The sequence below is a fragment of the Neoarius graeffei genome, chromosome 7 (assembly GCF_027579695.1).
Source record: "Neoarius graeffei isolate fNeoGra1 chromosome 7, fNeoGra1.pri, whole genome shotgun sequence".
Taxonomy (NCBI): Eukaryota; Metazoa; Chordata; class Actinopteri; order Siluriformes; family Ariidae; genus Neoarius; species Neoarius graeffei.
In genome coordinates this window covers 74226482-74250275 of record NC_083575.1, presented here as the reverse complement: position 1 = coordinate 74250275, position 23794 = coordinate 74226482, and the positions used below count along the sequence as shown (strand labels likewise).

Genomic DNA, 23794 nt, shown 5'->3' with positions numbered 1-23794 from the left:
CAAACACAAATCCTTTACCAAGTCAATCCTACATCACCCCACTGCCGCTAGACTCTCTCTCACACACACCACGATTAAGCAAAAACAAATCCTTTACCAAGTCAATCCCACATCACCCCACTGCCGCTAGACTCACACACACACTCCACAATTAAGCAAACACAAAACCTTTACCAAGTCAATCCTACATCATCCCATTGCCGCTAGACTCACATACACACACACACACACTCCACAATTAAGCAAACACAAAACCTTTACCAAGTCAATCCTACATCACCCCACTGCCGCTAGACTCCTACACTCTCACTCACACGATTAAGCAAATACAAAACCTTTACCAAGTCAATCCTACATCATCCCATTGCCACTAGACTCTCACACACACACACACTCCACAATTAAGCAAACACAAAACCTTTACCAAGTCAATCCTACATCATCCCATTGCCGCTAGACTCTCACACACACACACTCCACAATTAAGCAAACACAAAACCTTTACCAAGTCAATCCTACATCACCCCACTGCCGCTAGACTCACACACTCACTCGCATGATTAAGCAAACACAAATCCTTTACCAAGTCAATCCTACATCACCCCACTGCCGCTAGACTCACACACTCACTCACTCGCATGATTAAGCAAACACAAAACCTTTACCAAGTCAATCCTACATCACCCCACTGCCGCTAGACTCACACACTCACTCACTCGCATGATTAAGCAAACACAAAACCTTTACCAAGTCAATCCTACATCACCCCACTGCTGCTAGACTCACACACTCACTCTCACACACACACACACACACTCACCATGCCTAGCACGGCAGCTGCTTTGCAGATAGCAGGGACAAGATACTGGTTGAGGATCTCATCCTCTGGAGGGTGAACCTTTTGCAGCTCCATCAAAGTGGAAAACATCATATCAAACTGATTCCTTTCCGTGAACAGATCAGACACTGCCAACAGCTAGAGACAAACAGTGAGAAGGACAGAATGCACATGAAGAAAGTACAGCTATTTATCATTTAATTATGACCATGATTTTTGGCTTTACATGTGAATTAAACATCAATTAAAGATATCGGGGATACAATTTACATGTGGCAGATTCTACCATAACAGAGGCCAGTTAAGTCCCATCTCCTTAAATTGCTGAATTGATTATTTTGATCATTCTATTAAGTTTTTCTAGTAGCATTTGGGGTCTTGGACATTCACAGTAAATTTTAGGACAGTAGTCCTGGTAACTAATTAATAAAAGCCTGACATGACAGACATGCTAAATGACAATAGAAACACATCGGTTTCTATCATCAAAATCTGACAGACAAACTAACGTCTACCATCATATTCTGACAGACGCTCTAGATGACAATAGCAACAAGACTGTTTCTTACATTATTAATCTGACAAATTTAGTAATAATATTAAATACCTCATCACTAGAACCAAATAATAAAATAAAATATTGAAATAAAAAAGATAAATTTTATTTTCAAAATTGAAATATCAACAATAATTGTCAGAACAGTGACGATAGACACGACCGTATCACTTTCGCGGGGAAATAACACATTGAAACGGCCTGTCGGCTGAAAGGGTCGCAAGTGGCTCTGATTTATCTCAACTTACGATAGTTTTCCTCCAGAAAAATTTAAATATGAATGCACAAATATATTCTCAATGTTTCTATCGTCAAAAATTTCTATCGTCAGGATAGCTGACTGAAAATCTTACCTTGATTTATTTGATGAAATCTAGCTGTCAGAACTCCAAGTCTTGCCCGGAAGTAAATGTCTGCTGTCACAAAAATCATGCGCAGCAGAATTTCCTCTTTGCGTCAGTCAACGTGTGCGTGGTGAAGGCTTGAATTTTGCTATCGTCAGGTGCATTTGACTGACAGACTGACGATAGCATTTTTTAAAAATAACTGTGGGCTTCTCTCGTGAACGAAATAGTTTTTTTGCTGTTAATCTACAGTTGTGTTCAAAATAATAGCAGTGTGTTTAAAAACGTGAGCAAAGCTCAAAATCCTTATAATAGTTTTGATTTCCATGCATTCGGAACAATGCACATTATATTCTACATCAAAACATGAAGAAAAATGTATCAATATTTTACTTACTTTATAGAAAATTAACAAAAATTAACGTTGGGCTGTTCAAAAAAATAGCAGTGTCTGCATTTTTCATTACAAACTCCAAATATTTACTGTATAAACTGAAAAAATCTTAAGGATTTAGTATTCCTGTGAATCACTAAACTAATATTTAGTTGTATAACCACGGTTTCTGAGAACTTCTGGCACCTGTGAACAGGTATTCCAGCCCAGGATGATTTGACAACATTCCACAATTCCTCTGCATTTCTTGGTTTTGCCTCAGAAACAGCATTTCTGATGTCACCCCACAAGTTTTCTATCGGATTAAGGTTCGGGGATTGGGCTGGCCACTCCATAACTTTCATTTTGTTGGTCTTGAACCCTGATGCTGCTCGCTTTCTGGTGTGTTTGGGGTCGTTGTCTTGTTGAAACACCCATTTCAAGGGCATTTCCTCTTCAGCATAAGGCAACATGACCTCCTCAAGTATTTTGATATATGCAAACTGATCCATGATCCCTGGTATGCAATAAATGGGCCCAACATCATAGTAAGAGAAACATTCCCATATCATGATGCTTGCACCACCATGCTTCACTGTCTTCAGAGTGTACTGTGGCTTGAATTCAGTGTTTGGGGGTCGTCTGAAAAACTGTCTGCGGCTCTTGGACCCAAAAAGAACAATTTTATTTTCATCAGTCCACAAAATGTTTTTCCATTTCTCTTTAGGCCAGTCGATGTGTTCTTTGGCAAATTGTATCCTCTTCAGCACGTCTTTTTTTTTTTTTTAACAGTGGAACTTTGCGGGAGCTCCTTGCTGATAGATTAGCTTCACACAGGCATCTTCTAATTGTCACAGTACTCACAGGTAACTTCAGACCGTCTTTGATCACCCTGGAGCTGATCATTGGCTGAGTCTTTGCCATTCTGCCTATTCTTCGATCCATTCGAATGGTAGTCTTCTGTTTTCTTCCACGTCTCTCTGGCTTTGCTGTCCATTTTAAAGCACTGGAGATCATTTTAGCTGAGCAGCCCATCATTTTCTGCACTTCTTTACAGTATACGTTTTACCTTTCCAATCAACGTTTTAATCAAAGCACGCTGTTCTTCTGAACAATGTCTGGAACGACCCATGTTTCTCAGGTTTTCAGAGAGAAATGGATGTACAACATGTGCTGGCTTCATCCTTAAATTAGGGCCACCTGACTGACATCTGTTTTTTCATAGAATGAATGATCTCACTAATTAAACTCCACACTGCTATTATTTTGAACACGTCCCTTTCACTTAATTATTCGATTACACAGACTCAGGAGCATGCATATCATGAATGTTGGGTCTGTTGGTTTTCTATGACTCTACTACACCTACTGGTAAATTATTTGCCATGTAGTAATATAATTTCCACCAAAAACACTGATTGATCTGGTTAGTCGTGTTGGACTGCTATTATTTTGAACACAAGTGTATTTCAACTCTATCTGTTGACACCCAAAAATGATAAAGCCTGCTTCCACATGATAACTACCAAAGATCCATAATGGCTGAGTCTATCGTCAGGTCATCTGACAGAAATCCACTGACGATAGCAACAGGGATAATGTAAGTGATTTTTAAAATGGGAGTTATGTCTGTCAGATATGTCAAAGAAATAGAACTTTATTCTTTAAAAATCTTTTATTGATATACTCGGTGTATTTTTAAATGACGTGCTGTTTTAGAAGACCAAATACCATATTTTCAATCTTGAAAATATTACCTCACTGAAAAAAAGACAAGAAAAATCTCTTATTTTGTGGGCAAGTGGTTAATGGATCCAGTTACGGTAGAATCTGCCATTTGACTGTTAGAAAACTCTGATTCCTTCCAGAAAGTGCTTGATGCCTTCTAATAAAAAGCTTTACCATTTTCACATGATTTAAAAAAAAAAAAGAAAAAAAAATCCATTTATATGGCGCGTCCATTAGGCTTGGGTGGTATCACAATATTATGGTATACTGGGGTATTTAGAAATCTCAACAGTATGATTTTCAATACCATTAAAACTCCAGATTCTTCTCTCTCTATTAAACTTGTATGGAGATGCTGTATTGACGTGATGTCGTGCATAGCATGCGAGAAAGTGAGTGATTACATTCGCCGTGTCTCAATTTGCATATTTACGGTAGTACACCATGTACCAACCTGCATAATTATTTGTGATGTCATACAACTGCCGTCAGAGATGCTATTATAGAAAACGAATCACCACTTTCTGACCAATCAGATTCAAGAATTCAAAGCTCTGTGGTATAAAGAACTAGCTTCCCCCCCCACACACAATCAGAAAGTAGACACACACTCACCGATCGCACCACCTCACTTATAAGCACCACTGGAGTTTTTCTGTTGCTGGGGCTGCCAGGGAGGATCCACTGGCTATAGAGCTCCAGGAGGAACTGGGAGCAGGAGTGGATGTCAACCCCAGCGCGGTGCTTTCTGAATGGGAGAGAGGACAAGCAGCAGCAGTGTCAGTTGAGAGAAATTCCATGCATAGCTGATGAGCATATTTGATGTGATGCGTAATATACCACGCCAGGACCTGCGCTTCACCCTAGACTCACAATAACGTGACCGGTCACGAGTGTCAGACGTAGTTTCTCTGTTGTTGGTGTGTAGCATCTACAATAATTGTTTCTCCTGGGTGTCCACTGTTTGCTTTAGTTTCAACAAGATCCACTGTGAGCTACTGCTCACTTACAGTTAGGTCCACAAATATTTGGACAGAGACAACATTTTTCTAATTTTGGTTCTGTACATTACCACAATGAATTTTGAACAAAACAATTCAGATGCAGTTGAAGTTCAGACTTTCAACTTTAATTTAGTGGGTTGAACAAAATGATTGCATAAAAATGTGAAGAACTAAAGCATTTTTTAAACACAATCCCTTCATTTCAGGGGCTCAAAAGTAATTGGACAAATTAAATAATTGTAAATAAAATGTTCATTTCTAATACTTGGTTGAAAACCCTTTGTTGGCAATGACTGCCTGAAGTCTTGAACTCATGGACATCACCAGACGCTGTGTTTCCTCCTTTTTAATGCTCTGCCAGGCCTTTACTGCAGCGGTTTTCAGTTGCTGTCTGTTTGTGGGCCTTTCTGTCTGAAGTTTAGTTTTTAACAAGTGAAATGCATGCTCAATTGGGTTGAGATCAGGTGACTGACTTGGCCATTCAAGAATATTCCACTTCTTTGCTTTTATAAACTCCTGGGTTGCTTTGGCTTTATGTTTTGGGTCATTGTCCATCTGTATTATGAAACGCCGACCAATCAGTTTGGCTGGATTTGAGCACACAGTATGTCTCTGAATACCTCAGAATTCATCCGGCTGCTTCTGTCCTGTGTCACATCATCAATAAACACTAGTGACCCAGTGCCACTGGCAGCCATGCATGCCCAAGCCATCACACTGCCTCCGCCGTGTTTTACAGATGATGTGGTATGCTTTGGATCATGAGCTGTACCACACCTTCGCCATACTTTTTTCTTTCCATCATTCTGGTAGAGGCTGATCTTGGTTTCATCTGTCCAAAGAATGTTCTTCCAGAACTGTGCTGGCTTTTTTAGATGATTTTTTAGCAAAGTCCAATCTAGCCTTTCTATTCTTGAGGCTTATGAGTGGCTTGCACCGTGCAGTGAACCCTCTGTATTTACTTTCATGCAGTCTTCTCTTTATGGTAGATTTGGATATTGATACACCTACCTCCTGGAGAGTGTTGTTCACTTGGTTGGCTGCTGTGAAGGGGTTTCTCTTCACCATGGAAATTATTCTGCGATCATCCACCACTGTTGTCTTCTGTGGGCGTCCAGGTCTTTTTGCATTGATGAGTTCACCAGTGCTTTCTTTCTTTCTCAGGATGTACCAAACTGTAGATTTTGCCACTCCTAATATTGTAGCAATTTCTCGGATGGGTTTTTTCTGTTTTCGCAGCTTAAGGATGGCTTGTTTCACCTGCATGGAGAGCTCCTTTGACCGCATGTTTTCTTCACAGCAAAATCTTCCAAATGCAAGCACCACACCTCAAATCAACTCCAGGCCTTTTATCTGCTTAATTGAGAATGACATAACGAAGGAATTTCCCACACCTGCCCATGAAATAGCCTTTGAGTCAATTGTCCAATTACTTTTGGTCCCTTTAAAAACAGGGTGGTACATGTTAAGGAGCTGAAACTCCTAAACCCTTCATCCAATTTTAATGTGGATACCCTCAAATGAAAGCTGAAAGTCTGGACTTTATGTCCATATCCATTATATAACTATAACTTGAATATGTTTCAGTAAACAGGTAAAAAACCAAAATGTGTGTCAGTGTCCAAATATGGACCTAACTGTATGTATCCCCCCCACTCTCACTTACAGGTGCTGGCCATATAATTAGAATATCATGAAAAAGTTGATTTATTTCAGTAATTCCATTCAAAAAGTGAAACTTGTATATTATATTCATTCATTACACACAGACTGATATATTTCAAACGTTTATTTCTTTTCATTTTGATGATTATAACTGACAACTAATGAAAATCCCAAATTCAGTATCTCAGAAAATTAGAATATTACTTAAGACCAATACAAAAAAAAGGATTTTTAGAAATGTTGGCCAACTGAAAAGTATGAACATGAAAAGTATGAGCATGTACAGCACTCAATACTTAGTTGGGGCTCCTTTTGCCTGAATTACTGCAGCAATGCGGCGTGGCATGGAGTCGATCAGTCTGTGGCACTGCTCAGGTGTTATGAGAGCCCAGGTTGCTCTGATAGTGGCCTTCAGCTCTTCTGCATTGTTGGGTCTGGCGTATCGCATCTTCCTCTTCACAATACCCCATAGATTTTCTGTGGGGTTAAGGTCAGGCGAGTTTGCTGGCCAATTAAGAACAGGGATACCATGGTCCTTAAACCAGGTACTGGTAGCTTTGGCACTGTGCGCAGGTGCCAAGTCCTGTTGGAAAATGAAATCTGCATCTCCATAAAGCTGGTCAGCAGCAGGAAGCATGAAGTGCTCTAAAACTTCTTGGTAGACGGCTGCGTTGACCTTGGACCTCAGAAAACACAGTGGACCAACACTAGCAGATGACATGGCACCCCAAACCATCACTGACTGTGGAAACTTTACACTGGACCTCAAGCAACGTGGATTCTGTGCCTCTCCTCTCTTCCTCCAGACTCTGGGACCTTGATTTCCAAAGGAAATGCAAAATTTACTTTCATCAGAGAACATAACTTTGGACCACTCAGCAGCAGTCCAGTCCTTTTTGTCTTTAGCCCAGGCGAGACGCTTCTGACGCTGTCTCTTGTTCAAGAGTGGCTTGATACAAGGAATGCGACAGCTGAAACCCATGTCTTGCGTACATCTGTGCATGGTGGTTCTTGAAGCACTGACTCCAGCTGCAGTCCACTCTTTGTGAATCTCCCTCACATTTTTGAATGGGTTTTGTTTCACAATCCTCTCCAGGGTGCGGTTATCTCTATTGCTTGTATACTTTTTTCTACCACATCTTTTCCTTCCCTTCACCTTTCTATTAACGTGCTTGGACACAGAGCTCTGTGAACAGCCAGCCTCTTTAGCAATGACCTTCTGTGTCTTGCCCTCCTTGTGCAAGGTGTCAATGGTCATCTTTTGGACAACTGTCAAGTCAGCAGTCTTCTCCATGATTGTGGAGCCTACAGAACTAGACTGAGAGACCATTTAAAGGCCTTTAGCTGATTAGAGTGTGGCACCAGGTGTCTTCAATATTGAACCTTTTCACAATATTCTAATTTTCTGAGATACTGAATTTGGGATTTTCATTAGTTGTCAGTTATAATCATCAAAATTAAAAGAAATAAACACTTGAAATATATCAGTCTGTGTGTAATGAATGAATATAATATACAAGTTTCACTTTTTGAATAGAATTACTGAAATAAATCAACTTTTTCATGATATTCTAATTATATGACCAGCACCTGTATATCAGAATGCAAGCGATCGAAGGAATCAGACACTTATGAATGTTGACCTCAATAAATAATGAACCCTGAAACAAGTAAAGAGCAGTGTCTCTCCCCAGGGATTTCAAATAGCATCCTGGTAAACTGGCATTTTGAAATAGCATTTTGCTTCTTCAAATAGCGTCAAAATCCACCCTATACGTTTCGTAAATACATTCAGTCGGTAAACAGGAAGTCGATGTGCGACAGACCTGAAAACGGTATACATGGTATAGAACCCCAAGCTGAAGCTCGCGACCAAATATCAAGCAGTTATGATTTGTAGTTGCTGAGAAAAAAGTGTGACGAAAATTTTGTAAATCCACGCTACATGTCTCAAATATATTAAATCAATAAACAGGAAGTCGATGTGCGACAGACCTGAAAACGGTATACATGGTACAGAACCCCAAGCTGAAGCTTGCTACCAAATATCAAGCAGTTGTGATTCGTAGTTGCTGAGAAAAGTGTTAGGAAAATTTTGTAAATCCACACTAGCTATACGTTTCATAAATACATTCAGTCGGTAAACAGGAAGTCGATGTGGGACAGACCTGAACCCTATACATGGTATAGAACCCTATACATGGTATGATTTGTGGTTGCTGAGAAAAAGGATGTTCCAGACAGACAGACAGAGGTAAACCAGTATCCCCAAGTAGGGGTATTATAATAATAATAATAATAATAATAATAATAATGAGAAACAATAGTAACCAAAATATATAGCCTACAGCTAACTAGTTCAATAAATTAAATAAATGCACTAATGTTTCCATGTAGAAACTGGCGGTTTGATTTTCATGTTACTGCCAGACTAGCAATATAAAGCTACGATCACACTACAGCTCGCGATGCTTTGCGATGGGTTATCGATGAAAATGAGGTGTTTTGGTGGTGATGCATGGCAATATACAGGTGAGCGAGAAGTTGTGGTCACACAGCAGGCGAACACTTGACTGTCACGTCTTCGCGCACTTGAGTCTGGCGCAGCTCAAGCGGCAACACTCGCTCACAAAGCGCACTGTGCGCACGCTTGGGACCCAGTTGTTCTGGGAAACACCTGATGCTGATTTGAGTGCAATCAGCATGCACAGAAAAGGACTCTTTTCACAGAGACTTTGCGAAGTATTGTCATGTTTGTTTCTAGCCATGTTTATGACTCTGCTTTCTGTTTCGCTTTTGTTTCTCTGACCTTGCCTCACGCTTTGTGTTTGTAAATATCATGCTTGCTAATAAACACTCTTCTTGCACGTACATCCGTCTACCGCTGCATACCTGACTGAATACTTCGCAAAGTCTCTATGAAAACAGCGTCCTTGTATGCGTGTGCTGACTGCCCTCAAATCAACATCAGATGCCCATAACGACTGGGTCCCAAGTGCGCGCAAAACGCGCTCCAAAGGATCCCAGGATGTAAACGCACTTTTCAAGTCTTGGCGAAGGTTAGGCTATGCCGAGCCACTGCGTTGATGAGGCTCTCACGAGTATCACGGACATGGATTCGAAACAAATACATCTCAAGCGGCTCGGCGAAGGTTCCCTGAGCTTCAGGAAATATTCCCAAACCCATATGCAAGTATTCACCAGTTAGTTTGCCAATGAAAACATCGCCACCAAATTTCAACGCATGCTCTGAAATTTTTCATAAGGTTTTTGGCCACTCATGATGCAGAGATGCATCAGAAAACAACTCGCGAAGCTCAGAGAACATTGCATGATTGGTGGCGATGCTACCAATTTTTCCATTGCCAAGTATTTGTAAACCCATCGTGAGCTGTAGTATGACCAGGGCCTAAGCTAGCTGTACTAGCCACATACACTCACCATAGGCAGGCCTTTCAATTACATAATTTGGCCTACACCCTGTATTTCTGAATCTGGGCTTTTTCCGTCGTGATGCAGGGTAATTTGGGCTTTTCTGCACGCGCAAAATACTGTTTTCCCAGCGCTCTGTGTTTAAACCCGCTGCTGCTTTTTTAGCTACAAAGTTATGAATAAATAAAGAAATCTATGAATTATTTTTACCTTTACTGCAAAATGTCTACAGCATTAATCCGTCTTGATGTACATGACAAAAATAATTAGAATACAGTTAGCTAGTATTTAAAAGATGTGTTGGTGCCTGAGGAGAGCCTGGAGGAAAGGAGCCTGGGAATGAAAAAGCAAGATATCGGGCTATTTTAAAGCCGAGGTCACAACCGGCCGTACGTGCTCCTACAGCCGGTCTACGTGCAAAAAACGCAAGAAACGCACGGAGGGTGCGCGTGTGACATGCTGATTTTCGAGCCGTAGACTGGCCGCAGAGGTTCTTTGTCATGTTAAACAAACTCTACGGGCGCTTAAGTTTTTTTTCAGGTTGCAAGACAAACTTACGGCCAACGTGCGTCTTTCTCCACGAACAAAAAAAGTGCAGCGATTTGGGAAACGCCAAAAATCGTACGGCCAAAAAATCGTACGTCCGGTTGTGACCTAGGCTTTAGGTTTTTAAATGATACAGGAATTATTAGGAGAATTTAGCACAATAGGACATCCTGGTTCACACTCCAGTCCAGAAGGTAGCGGTAATGCACATAAGAGCTGTTTGCCAACCGCCATAAAACAATATAAAACTAGATAGAACTCGAGGCCAACGGCGTCGATGGGGATGCCTCCACCCGGTAGACTACACGCCTTATTACGGTAAGTTGTGATTTGGGGATGGACATTTGACCTCACAGTAATCTTGACCTCGTGAAATTACTTACATTAGCCTTGGAGATATTGTGTTCACAAGGTTTTCGGACAGACATTTGACCTCACAGTGACCTTGACCTTAGACCTTTTGATCTCAAAATCTAAATCAGTTCATGTTCGTCCCAAAGCGCACAAATGGTGAAAGTATGGTGAAATTCCTTTCATTAGCCTTTGAGATATCGCATTCACAAGGTTTCCGGACGGACAACCCGAAAACATAATGCCTCCTGCACCTTACGGTGGCGGAGGCATAAAAAGAAGAAAGATGATGTGGAAATCCTACTCTGGTCATTGGTACGCGAGTCTCGTTCCTCTACGAAATCATGGTGTGCCGATTGCCGTTGATAGAGAATTCAAGCTCTGCGCGAGGCTTACGGCCAGTTCGACGAACCCGGAACGACATGAATGGTGCGGATTTTGCCTCAATTACGAGAAATACATGCTAATTCTTGCTAATTTCCGTGTTTTTAAAGATAAAAAGTCAAGATATTGGGTTTTATGCAGCCAAGTTTATTTAACCAACATTTTTTTTTTTAACTTTTGGTAGCATATTTTGGGCGCTTGACCTTAAAGTGCCATTCCACCATTGGATGTATTTTTTGGCATAAAACACAATATATTTTATGACAACATGACTAGACAGAGAAATCTTTTAGCTTCAAAATGATATATCAAACATAATTTTTTGACGACGACAAGTATATTAATTTTGCGACCAAAGTCACCTACCCTTTTAATTTCCGTGCGGTAGTGAAACGTGATGTCATCGGCAGGTTCCCCTTCTTGTGTACCACGTCACGTGTGACGTGGCACAGATTATCAGCAATGGCGGATAGAACGCGATTTCCACTTGTCGATTGCTGTGCCGTATTCACCATCGACCGTCTCCTTTGGGCATCACTTGCTATTTTCCTTCGCTTCTTTTCCGAAGCTGACAATCACGTTCTATCCGCCATTGCTGATAATCTGTGCCACGTCACACGTGACGTGGTACACAAGAAGGGGAACCTGCCGATGACATCACGTTTCACTACCGTGCGGAAATTAAAAGGATAGGTGACTTTGGTCGCAAAATTAATATACTTGTCGTTGTCAAAAAATTATGTTTGATATATCATTTTGAAGCTAAAAGATTTCTCTGTCTAGTCATGTTGTCATAAAATATATTGTATTTTATGCCAAAGAATACATCCAATGGTGGAATGGCACTTTAATTTGGGCGCCTTTTTAATTTGGGTGTCTAGGACGTTATCCGTCACAGGTTTCATGTAATTGAAAGGCCTGATAGGCACCAATGATCTCTGCTACTTCTGTCCAAGCGTTATGTTTCTTCGTAATGCCTCTATGGACATTTAATATTGGTGTACATGAAAGGATGAGACACCAATTTTGTACAAAACTAACTGCAAGTAAGAAATATGGGTGGGGAATTTAAAAAAAAAAAAAAAGGCTGACCACACTTTCCACTGGATTGGTCCGAAGACTCATCCGAGCCAGTCGCTTTACTGCTTCATACTGAACTTGGAGTACCGCCTATGGTTAAAGTGCATAGCTTGACAGTGTTGCTTGCTGCTGTTGCTGAAACGGTTGACCCATATAGCACACGTACCGAGAAAAAGCCCTCTCGCCTGAGGCTCTTTTGCATGCGGGTGTGAAACGAGGTTGAGAAAATTCAAATTGAATGTAGTTCTGTGTGTCTAAGTGTCTCTATATGACCTCACCTAGAATTAATAGGAGATGTCGGAGGTGAGGCAATTGCAGGAGCATCGGTTTCATCTTCCTCATCATCACCCCACTCTTCTTCCCTCAGAGGAGTGATGTTATTCCCCAACCACACAGAGTGAATCGACACCTACAGCAATCAGAATACAAGCCAGACATGACCAGATCGCTTTTAAAAGATGGACAAGGTTTACTGCGTTATTGCTAGTTGGATCTGCATTTTCTAACCTGGCCTAGTTTATAATCCATGTTGCCCATTTCTCTCTCGGTGTTGATCTGCAGGAGGAGTTTCTCGTGACTGATTAAAGTGCCTGCACAAAGCAGAAAAAAAAAAAAAGTTTGAAAAAAGGCTCAGAAAACTATCCACACCTGAATGTACACTACCGTTCAAAAGTTTGGGGTCACCCAGACAATTTTGTGTTTTCCATGAAAAGTCACACTTTTATTTACCACCATAAGTTGTAAAATGAATAGAAAATATAGTCAAGACATTTTTCTGGCCATTTTGAGCATTTAATCGACCCCACAAATGTGATGCTCCAGAAACTCAATCTGCTCAAAGGAAGGTCAGTTTTATAGCTTCTCTAAAGAGCTAAACTGTTTTCAGCTGTGCTAACATGATTGTACAAGGGTTTTCTAATCATCCATTAGCCTTCTGATACCCCTTTTCCACCAAATCAGTTCCAGGGCTGGTTCGGAGCCGGTGCTGGTGCACAACTCGTTCAACTTGCGAGCCAGCTGAGAACCAGTTTGCTTTTCCATTGCTCGCGGTGCCACGTCATTACGTCGCTGTATACGTCATTACGTCGCTACGTTTGCATAAACCTTGGCGCGAATATCGAAGCAAAAACAACACGGAAGAAGCAGCAGCGGCAACAACAACAATAATAATAATGGATGACTTCGCGTTTGTACAGCTGCTGCTTCTCGTCGCTTAAAAATGGCGATCTTTCGCGGTCTTGTTATTGTTGTTGGTCTTAACAACTCCGCCCCCCCCCCGCTGACGTAAGCGGTTCTTTCCTCTGGCCCAGCAGAGAGTTGGTGCTAGCCTGGAACCGGTTTTTCTGGCCCCAGAGCCAGTTCTTTGTCAGTGGAAACAGAAAACCCGGTTCCAAACTAAGCACTGGCCCCGAACCAGCCCTGGAACTGCTTTGGTGGAAAAGGGGCATATAGCAATGAGCAAACACATTGTACCATTAGAACACTGGAGTGAGAGTTGCTGGAAATGGGCCTCTATACACCTTTGGAGATATTGCACCAAAAACCAGACATTTGCAGCTAGAATAGTCATTTACCACATTAGCAATGTATAGAGTGGATTTCTGATTAGTTTAAAGTGATCTTCATTGAAAAGAACAGTGCTTTTCTTTCAAAAATAAGGACATTTCAAATGCCCCTTTTCCACCAAAGCAGTTCCAGGGCTGGTTCGGGGCCAGTGCTTAGTTTGGAACCGGGTTTTCTGTTTCCACTGACAAAGAACTGGCTCTGGGGCCAGAAAAACCGGTTCCAGGCTAGCACCAACTCTCTGCTGGGCCAGAGGAAAGAGCCGCTTACGTCAGCGGGGGGGCGGAGTTGTTAAGACCAACAACAATAACAAGACCGCGAAAGATCGCCATTTTTAAGCGACGAGAAGCAGCAGCTGTACAAACGCGAAGTCATCCATTATTATTATTGTTGTTGTTGCCGCTGCTGCTTCTTCCGTGTTGTTTTTGCTTCGATATTCGTGCCAAGGTTTAAGCAAACGTAGCGACGTAATGACGTATACAGCGACGTAATGACGTGGCTTCCCTTAGCACCACGAGCTATGGAAAAGCAAACTGGTTCTCAGCTGGCTAACAAGTTGAACGAGTTGTGAACCAGCACCAGCACTGACCCCGAACCAGCCCTGGAACTGATTTGGTGAAAAAGAGGCATATGTGACCCCAAACTTTTGAACAGTAGTGTATAGGACTGCTTGTGTTTGACCTGCAGATGAAGATGACAGCGATGGCACTGGGTCCCAGGCTTGGTAAGGGAAGTGTGTGGCTATATTGTCTCTCTTGGACACCATGGCCTGAATCTCCCTCTCCACTACACCTCTGATGGCGTTCAGCTTACGTCCAAACCTGCAGAAAGAAAGGGCAAGAAAGAAAAGACTTCACAACTCATTTACTGATGACTTTAGGCCTCTGGTGACCTTGTTGAATTTGTACCCAATTACTCTTCATTTAATAATTTTACGCTAATTAATTTTCTCATTACTCTTCTCATTTCCACAGAAACATCAAATCGCAGTTGTCTTCTTTTAATACGAGACGAGGATGAGTCACTGTCTCAGGGCCGAGCAGATTCTGTGTCTGGGAGTTTAGCTATAGTTAATTCACTAATTACCTAATTAGATCCAACTTTATAGCCTAGTCAGGTCAGTTTCTGGGTTTCAGAAGACATTTACAGTAAAGATGGCATATAATGCAAGTGAATAACTGAGCAAGTCAGTCTTAAGAGCAATGATAACGCCTTCATTTCACTATTGCAGTCCTGGCATCTGATCTTCTGCTCACTAGTTTAGAAGTTGACCCTCAACCATTATAAAGGAAATGAAGCGCTCTTTTCCAAAACGTGATAAGCTCCCGATTTGAAAAAAAAAAAAAAAGACTTAGCAGTGCCAACATATCAAGAGCCGATCCCCGTTTGTTATTCCGTCTTTGTCTTTTACCAAATCGCGATAAACCCCCATGTCTTTAACACTCCTGATCATAGTTTCATTTCATATCCTGACAAGCGCCATTCCCGTTTTTCCGCAAACCGCGATAGCTCCTCTCGACCAATCGATATCCAACATGGCGGCACCCACGCTTTAGGAATTTCAACGTGGATTTTTGGACTTCAAACTTCGATTTCATGTACAACCCTGATTCCAAAAAAGTTGGGACAAAATACAAATTGTAAATAAAAATGGAATGCAATAATTTACAAATCTCAAAAACTGATATCGTATTCACGATAGAACATAGACAACATATCAAATGTCGAAAGTGAGACATTTTGAAATTTCATGCGAAATATTGGCTCATTTGAAATTTCATGACAGCAACACATCTCAAAAAAGTTGGGACAGGGGCAATAAGAGGCTGGAAAAGTTAAAGGTACAAAAAAGGAACAGCTGGAGGACCAAATTGCAACTCATTAGGTCAATTGGCAATAGGTCATTAACATGACTGGGTACAAAAAGAGCATCTTGGAGTGGCAGCGGCTCTCAGAAGTAAAGATGGGGAGAGGATCACCAATCCCCCTAATTCTGCACCGACAAATAGTGGAGCAATATCAGAAAGGAGTTCGACAGTGTAAAATTGCAAAGAGTTTGAACATATCATCATCTACCGTGCATAATATCATCAAAAGATTCAGAGAATCTGGAAGAATCTCTGTGCATAAGGGTCAAGGCCGGAAAACCATACTGGGTGCCCGTGATCTTCGGGCCCTTAGACGGCACTGCATCACATACAGGCATGCTTCTGTATTGGAAATCACAAAATGGGCTCAGGAATATTTCCAGAGAACATTATCTGTGAACACAACTCACCGTGCCGTCTGCTGTTGCCAGCTAAAACTCTATAGTTCAAAGAAGAAGCTGTATCTAAACATGATCCAGAAGCGCAGACGTCTTCTCTGGGCCAAGGCTCATTTAAAATGGACTGGCAAAGTGGAAAACTGTTCTGTGGTCAGACGAATCAAAATTTGAAGTTCTTTATGGAAATCAGGGACGCCGTGTCATTCGGACTAAAGAGGAGAAGGACGACCCAAGTTGTTATCAGCGCTCAGTTCAGAAGCCTGCATCTCTGATGGTATGGGGTTGCATTATTGCGTGTGGCATGGGCAGCTTACACATCTGGAAAGACACCATCAATGCTGAAAGGTATATCCAGGTTCTAGAGCAACATATGCTCCCATCCAGACGACGTCTCTTTCAGGGAAGACCTTGCATTTTCCAACATGACAATGCCAAACCACATACTGCATCAATTACAGCATCATGGCTGCGTAGAAGAAGGGTCCGGGTACTGAACTGGCCAGCCTGCAGTCCAGATCTTTCACCCATAGAAAACATTTGGCGCATCATAAAACGGAAGATACGACAAAAAAGGCCTAAGACAGTTGAGCAACTAGAATCCTACATTAGACAAGAATGGGTTAACATTCCTATCCCTAAACTTGAGCAACTTGTCTCCTCAGTCCCCAGACGTTTACAGACTGTTGTAAAGAGAAAAGGGGATGTCTCACAGTGGTAAACATGGCCTTGTCCCAACTTTTTTGAGATGTGTTGTTGTCATGAAATTTAAAATCACCTAATTTTTCTCTTTAAATGATACATTTTCTCAGTTTAAACATTTGATATGTCATCTATGTTCTATTCTGAATAAAATATGGAATTTTGAAACTTCCACATCATCGCATTCCGTTTTTATTTGCAATTTGTACTTTGTCCCAACTGTTTTGGAATCGAGGTTGTACAAAATGAACAATTTCGAAGGCTCTGACGAGCAGGTGATGCTCTCGCCAGGTGGTAGGAAGCGTAGATTAAACACAGACAACCACAAAAGGGAAAAGAAAAAAAAAAGAAAAGAAAATTCACCATTTTGGTGGCGGACTGTTTCCAGCAGTAGTCCATACACACAGTGCTGCTCGTAACGCACAGCTATGCCATGCAGACAAGCTGACTCAAAGTGACCGATTTTACATGCTTTTATGTTCTGCCAAAGGAACCACGTCCCATATACGAAGTAAAATATGGATTTGACTCCGTTTTGACGGGTGATCCTTTTTGTGAGGTTGGACATCCAGTAAGGAACTCTGATACTACCTGCACTCATACTGATTTATGATGTCCTGCAAGGTTGGAACATAGACTTTTGATACAGCAGGTGAAAAAACAGCAGTTAATAAGGCAAAACAGAGTTCCTGGATTTATAGCGATTTGGAAAAAAGTTCAAATTCATGGATATTTATCATTTTGGGAGAAAAAATAATTAGCTTTGGTTATGTAAGGGGTGTTCACACGGCACATATTTGCATCGATGCTGCACCGATGTATTTTGTTGCGATATATCTTACACCGATGTAAATTTTGTGGAGCGATCACACGTCACAAACCTGCTTACTACAGAGAAGCATATTAGCACCGGTGCAGCCCCACTTGCGTTCACACGGCAGTTTTTGCGACCGTGCTATACAATAGTAATAATGCGGAAATGAAATATGTGCATGCGTGAAAATGTACTTCCTTTTCCCGGTTGTCATGGCATCACCAAGCGCCGAGAAAACAACGTGGATGAAGACACCAGTGTTGCCAGATACTGCTGACGTTTTCCAGCCCAAAATATGTTCAAATCCGCCAAAATGCACTTAAAACCGCCCAATCTGGCAACACTGGAAGAAACGCAGTTCTGTTGTTGTTGATAGTCGCCATTTTGGAAGCGCAAAATACCAGGATGAAAATTATGCAATGCCCGTATGTAATCAACTGTCCTCACGCGTAGCGAGTCTACCCCTGTAGCGTTCAGACGTCCCATTTTATATCAGTGCTGCCCCGCAAACTAGCATTTACTCCGGAGCAAGAGCAGGGTTAGATTTGCACCGGTTTAAGCAGCTTTCAGGGGCTACACCGGTAGAACTTTGTACCGTGTGAACGCTCTACCGGGGCAGCCCCGGTGCTACACCGGAGTAAAAGTTGCCGTGTGAACACCCCTATAATCAACCAAAATGTTGACAGATTTGAAGTTTGCAGTTGGACATGTTCAGACTTTTCTAATAAACCATTTTAAATCAGAGGAATGAGGTTTTTTTTGGGGGGGGGGGGGGGGATTTTTGGGTCTGTGTATAAAAAAAAAAAAAAGTCATTTTTCTCAAAACAATCAAAATGGATTTATAGCATTTTGGAAAAGCGCTCTTCAAATGCACCTGGTGTCTAATGCTTTGAGGCTCTTGTTGCGCGGCTGCTGTTCCAGGCAGCTGACTGCAGGGTTCCCGGCTGTAGGCAGAGTCATGGCGCTCAGCACCAGGGAGGTGATGGCCTGCACCGCCAGAACATTTATCTGTGTCCGCTCCAGATCCTCCTGATACACACAGTACATTTTTCAGTAACAGGGTCAGTTGGATTACGATGAAATGGCAAATAATTCGGTGTGCACTCGATGCTGTCACCTCTTGCTGAGTTTCCTCCTCCTGATCGATCGTGATTGGTTGGGTGACCAGCACCCCTAACAGAGTGGCCCAAGTCTCCTCAAACTGGGTCCTACTGCTCCAGCCTGCAGCAGACAAAACACACCAATCAGCACACGAAACAAGCTTCTGATATCATAAGAATGCAACGAGAGCCCAAGCACATCGGTTTTTATTGTACCGAGAACATTAATGCGGTAGAGGAATTCTCGGAAGACGTCTTTCTCTTGCAGGAACTCGACAGGAATCTCAGGCAGTGCTGTGCCAAACTCCCCACCACGTCTGGGGGACCAGCCCAGCTTCCAGACCTATGACACACGCACACACAGGCACACATTTGATTACTAAACACACTACACATTAGTGGTGGGAGATATACATACTAGATGTAAATAAAACAGCGACATTTAATGACACAGGAGGAGAGCTGGCTTATTTTCAGTGATGTGCAGAAACCCAACAGCGCACATCATCCTGAGAATGTCTACATAGTGAAGCATGGTGGTGGCAGCATTATGTTGAACGATACCCTTGGCTTGTTGGCTGCTCTAGTTAGAGTTGCTGTTGGGATGTATCCTTTTCCACTTTTAAAAGCGGTTTTAATGGCGTTTCACAGACTGTTCAAAGGTTTTTTTTTTTAATAACCAGACTGGACTGACACTATGGCATCTTTGGCTTTATGAATGAGGTGACTTCTGATGGCAACTGGTTTAGGGGTTACACATCAACAAGTATCAATTTCTGGAATTACAACCATTTACAAATGAAAAAAAAAACAAAACAAAGTTAATTTTCCTCTACTCCAATATTATAGGCTGTTATGTGTAGATTTGTGACGTATAATCCAATTTAAAGGAGAACTGAAGGCAAATATTTTATCATCAAAATTCTATTTCTCTCATGTTCTTAAATATCGGAATGCATTTCTGATGGCTATTTTGTCGCTGCTATAGCAAGTTACGAGTGTTTGAAATACGCTCTGTAATATATATCAGTCCATATGTCAGAGTAATGGCCGTAAACGAGATTCGTTGAGACCTGTGCGAGACATCGTAGGACGAAAGTAAAACGTACAGCGGAAATCAAAGCGACCGACATCTGCCAACGTTGTCAAAAGACATGCGCGCCTAGCCTGGCAAGCCAGACTAAATGTGAATATTTAGTCTGGCCTCGATCCGTAGACATTTCTGAAGCGGGCAGGAGGAACAAACCGCTGTCTTTCAAACTGTCTCTGTGCGTATAGGCCAACGCTCTGACCAATCAGCGCAACAGTGACTGTGACGTAGTCAGAGCGACAGAAAGCAGTGGGGGAGGCCTTGAAATAAATAATTTTTCAAAATGCGTATTAATTAATAAACAGGTTCTAGATATTAAGAAGTTTGGAGATAATGACCACAAGTTTGGAGTCTGTACCACATACTTAACATACTCATTTTTTTTCCAAGTGTTTTTCAAGGGTTTGCTTAAACTGTTTTTGAGAGTTTTTATTTAGTGGTGTTTGGTGAAATAATTTCCCTTAAATTTAAAATAACGGGAAAATAAGAAACAATCAAAAAGTAATGTTTCAAAGCTGTTTATTAATTCTTCGTACTGCACAAACTAGCCCCATCCTTTTGGCTACGAGCAGAGCCAGCTGGTAGATCAGACTTTTGCCATAGCCGGTCGGCAAAACAGCGAAAACGTCCTTCTTGAAAAGGAATGAGCGGAGAGCCTCTTCCTGCTCATGTTTCAACGAAAACTCCAAGTCTAATTCTTCTAAAACTGATTCCAAAGCGGAGTCAAACGTGCGCTGTTCACTAGCCGTAGCCATCTTTCCTGCTGTGCTTTCTCCAGCGTCGCGCAGCTTTGTCGTCACTCCTGCAAAAGCCCGCCCAAAGAATCCAAACAAAAACCTTGCGTTGTGATTGGTGGGCACGATTTGATGCCCGGGGTGTTTTTGTTTATATGGTGCGAGGCTAGACCCATTCGCTAGGCAAAAAATATTTTTGGCCGCTAGGCGGGTGGGTCTAGTTTACTAGGCTAATGCGCGCCCTCTTTCGAATGCTGACGTAATCAAGCCGGAAGTTTTGTTTGTTTTGATCGCAATCAGGAAAGTTTGAAAAAAGTAGGCAGTCGTTTAAACTCGTTTTTGTGCAATACTTCGTTTGGAAAACAGTTTTCAAAATGGTGGCGCTGACACTTGACATTTCGAAGTCTCGCACAAGTCTCGTGAAGATCGCGTGGATAAGCGACGCCTGCCGTGGACCAAACGAACTAAATTCAACACGGCTAAAAACCGAATAGGCCGATAAGTCTAATATTTAATTGCCAATACGAGTCACGATATAAGGTTACTAAAAACCGAAAACGTAACTGAATAACACGTTAATTAAGAAATAAAGCAAGTTTAAAAATGACTTCAGTTCTCCTTTAAGTCAACTTCAGTTCCAGGTTTACAAAATGTAGAAAATTTTTGTATGCAAATTTTTTGAAAGCTATTTGGAAGAGAATTTTGAAAAGATACTGACAAAGTGAAATCAAATGTGTCTATACGCTGCCCAACTATATTTCACTCACCAGCGGAGGGATGCGTGTGTAGCTGTTGACAAGAGGCAGCCTGGCCAGACTGATGATGACGTTCCTAAGAGTAGGAGTAAGGAATGCTGGGATATTGCTGTTTCTGTGGTGACCGAGAGCCAAAACACTCTGCAGGCTTTCCACTAGCTCAGCCATGATCTCGCAACACTGCTGCTCACACAGGTCTGAAATACACACAGTGATTTGGTCTCAATAAGTTATAAGCGGAAATAAGTAAACAAACAGACATTCAAGTTATGATTATTCGCTTGTAAGTACTCAGGCCCATCCTTAGTGCCAGCTCTGTCGGCATATGCCTCAGTAAGTGTGTGCATACATATAATACTCACTGGCTTTTCCCGAATCCACCTGGTCCTCCTCAGAGTCTCGGTCAGTATGCGTCTTTCTCTCAGGCCTCACTAGCTGATCACCAGGACCAACTGTGACTGCATGAAACACACCCAAAACAAAACATTCAGTTTCATACATCCTATATAACCAATAAAAGCTCATGTTTGAAGTTCGCTAACATTCTACTCACACATACCTGCGTAGATTATCAGGTGGATGCAGTGGATGATGGAGCAGGTGTGAGTGAGGTAGGTTCGAGAGGCAAAGTCTGTCCAGACTGACGGCTGCTGCAGGGCCAAACACAGGCAGGACACACTCATCTGCACATCCACACTGAGAGGTAACCGGTCCTGGAGCAAACGCCATGTCACAAGCTATAGACAGAAAGAGAGTGTGTCAGAATATCCAGATTTTCTTATTTTTTTTTGGGGGGGGGGCAGATGGAGAAGAAGATGGATCACCAACCACAGGTTATGAATATTAACTAAAATGCACAATTGTTGGCTTTCCTGATCACCATTACACTTGGGCGGCACGGTGGTGTAGTGGTTAGCACTGTCGCCTCACAGCAAGAAGGTCCTGGGTTCGAGCCCCGGGGCCGGCGAGGGCCTTTCTGTGTGGAGTTTGCATGTTCTCCCCGTGTCCGCATGGGTTTCCTCCGGGTGCTCCGGTTTCCCCCACAGTCCAAAGACATGCAGGTTAGGTTAACTGGTGACTCTAAATTGACCGTAGGTGTGAATGTGAGTGTGAATGGTTGCCTGTGTCGATGTGTCAGCCCTGTGATGACCTGGCGACTTGTCCAGGGTGTACCCCGCCTTTCGCCCGTAGTCAGCTGGGATAGGCTCCAGCTTGCCTGCGACCCTGTAGAACAGGATAAAGCGGCTAGAGATAATGAGATGAGACCATTACACTTTCTTTATCGATCTTACAACATAATGACTACTATGAAGCCCTGCAAAACAAATGCATGGAGTTACAAGAGTGAGTAATGCAAGTCTGCATCCACAGACAGGACCTGGAACTTCACAGAGATTATTTCAGCGCATGTTTTTAATATTACTTACTGCACGTCTACAAAATTAGCATCAATCATTAGCTGAAGAGAGCCGATACGAAAACTGTACTGCGGCGTCAATGAAAGCACAAACATTTAAAAATTAGTTTGACGTTTTTATATTAGTAAAAATATCTAAAATTATAAAAAAATATAAAATGACAAAAATTAGTTTGAAATTTATTTTTTTTTAAAATCAGTATAAATCAACACTGAAAAGAAGGGGGGGTACAATTTTAACAATTCAAAATATTATAAATCAACATCAAATCAGGTGCTTCCACTGTACGCAATTGTTATATTAAAAGTATTTTTTTAAAAATGTCAAAACATCACTATACCAGCATCACCACCGAACAGTGCATTGCCATATAAATTATTACGATATCTGTACTACATTGTCATATTACCGAGCTCCAAGTAGGCATGAAACGATATATCACATCACGTGATGATAAATCGCAATACAAATTTATGACGGATCAAACAGATAAAATTTAAAAAAATGAATCCCGATTGTCAGGTGACGCAAGCTTAGTTTTTCCGAGCTGTAACTCTGGATGTAACACAGCTCTAATGCCATGAAAAAAAAAACAGATCTAAAATGGGAAAGAGCTGTTAGCGTATAAACAGACTGTGTAGAAATGTGTGCAGTGTACAAATTGTAGACTGTACAAATAGATTTAACAAGAAATCAAAGCTCTCTTTTTCCAGACTGTCGAATGCTAAAGAAAAGTGAAGACAAATGAAGGTATTAAGAAAAGACCCATCTGTTATTAAAAATGAAGGAAAAAAAACCTTAAGTGGAATATTTTAGTTAATAGGCGATTATTTTTTACTCCATCCTTTGCAAATGTGGGTAAATAATTATTGTTAAGACAATGAAACAAAAGGATTTTGTTAAATCAACAAAAAGAATGTTTAAGTTGATACAAAAAAGGAGAAGAAAGTTTCTTCATTTAATATCATTTCAAAAATATTGTGGGGAAATCGAATTGTAAACCCAATATTGTGAATCAAATCGTTACATGCTTACCGTAAAATACCAAATAATA

At 41.6% G+C, this 23794-nt stretch overlaps 1 protein-coding gene across 3 annotated transcripts in view; it reads right to left on the bottom strand.

The window, feature by feature from the left end:
* htt (huntingtin) overlaps positions 1–23794 on the bottom strand; it is a 164278-nt gene that overhangs the window by 18498 nt on the left and 121986 nt on the right. For all 3 annotated transcript variants that reach the window (XM_060926394.1, XM_060926395.1, XM_060926396.1), the window contains 11 exons: positions 21882–22059; positions 21685–21780; positions 21335–21519; positions 18960–19086; positions 18761–18864; positions 18518–18672; positions 14546–14685; positions 12809–12891; positions 12580–12710; positions 4455–4587; positions 821–976 (listed from right to left, as the gene is read on the bottom strand). In XM_060926394.1, the coding sequence (XP_060782377.1) occupies positions 821–976; positions 4455–4587; positions 12580–12710; positions 12809–12891; positions 14546–14685; positions 18518–18672; positions 18761–18864; positions 18960–19086; positions 21335–21519; positions 21685–21780; positions 21882–22059 (1488 nt within the window). The remainder of the gene's footprint in view (positions 1–820; positions 977–4454; positions 4588–12579; positions 12711–12808; positions 12892–14545; positions 14686–18517; positions 18673–18760; positions 18865–18959; positions 19087–21334; positions 21520–21684; positions 21781–21881; positions 22060–23794) is intronic.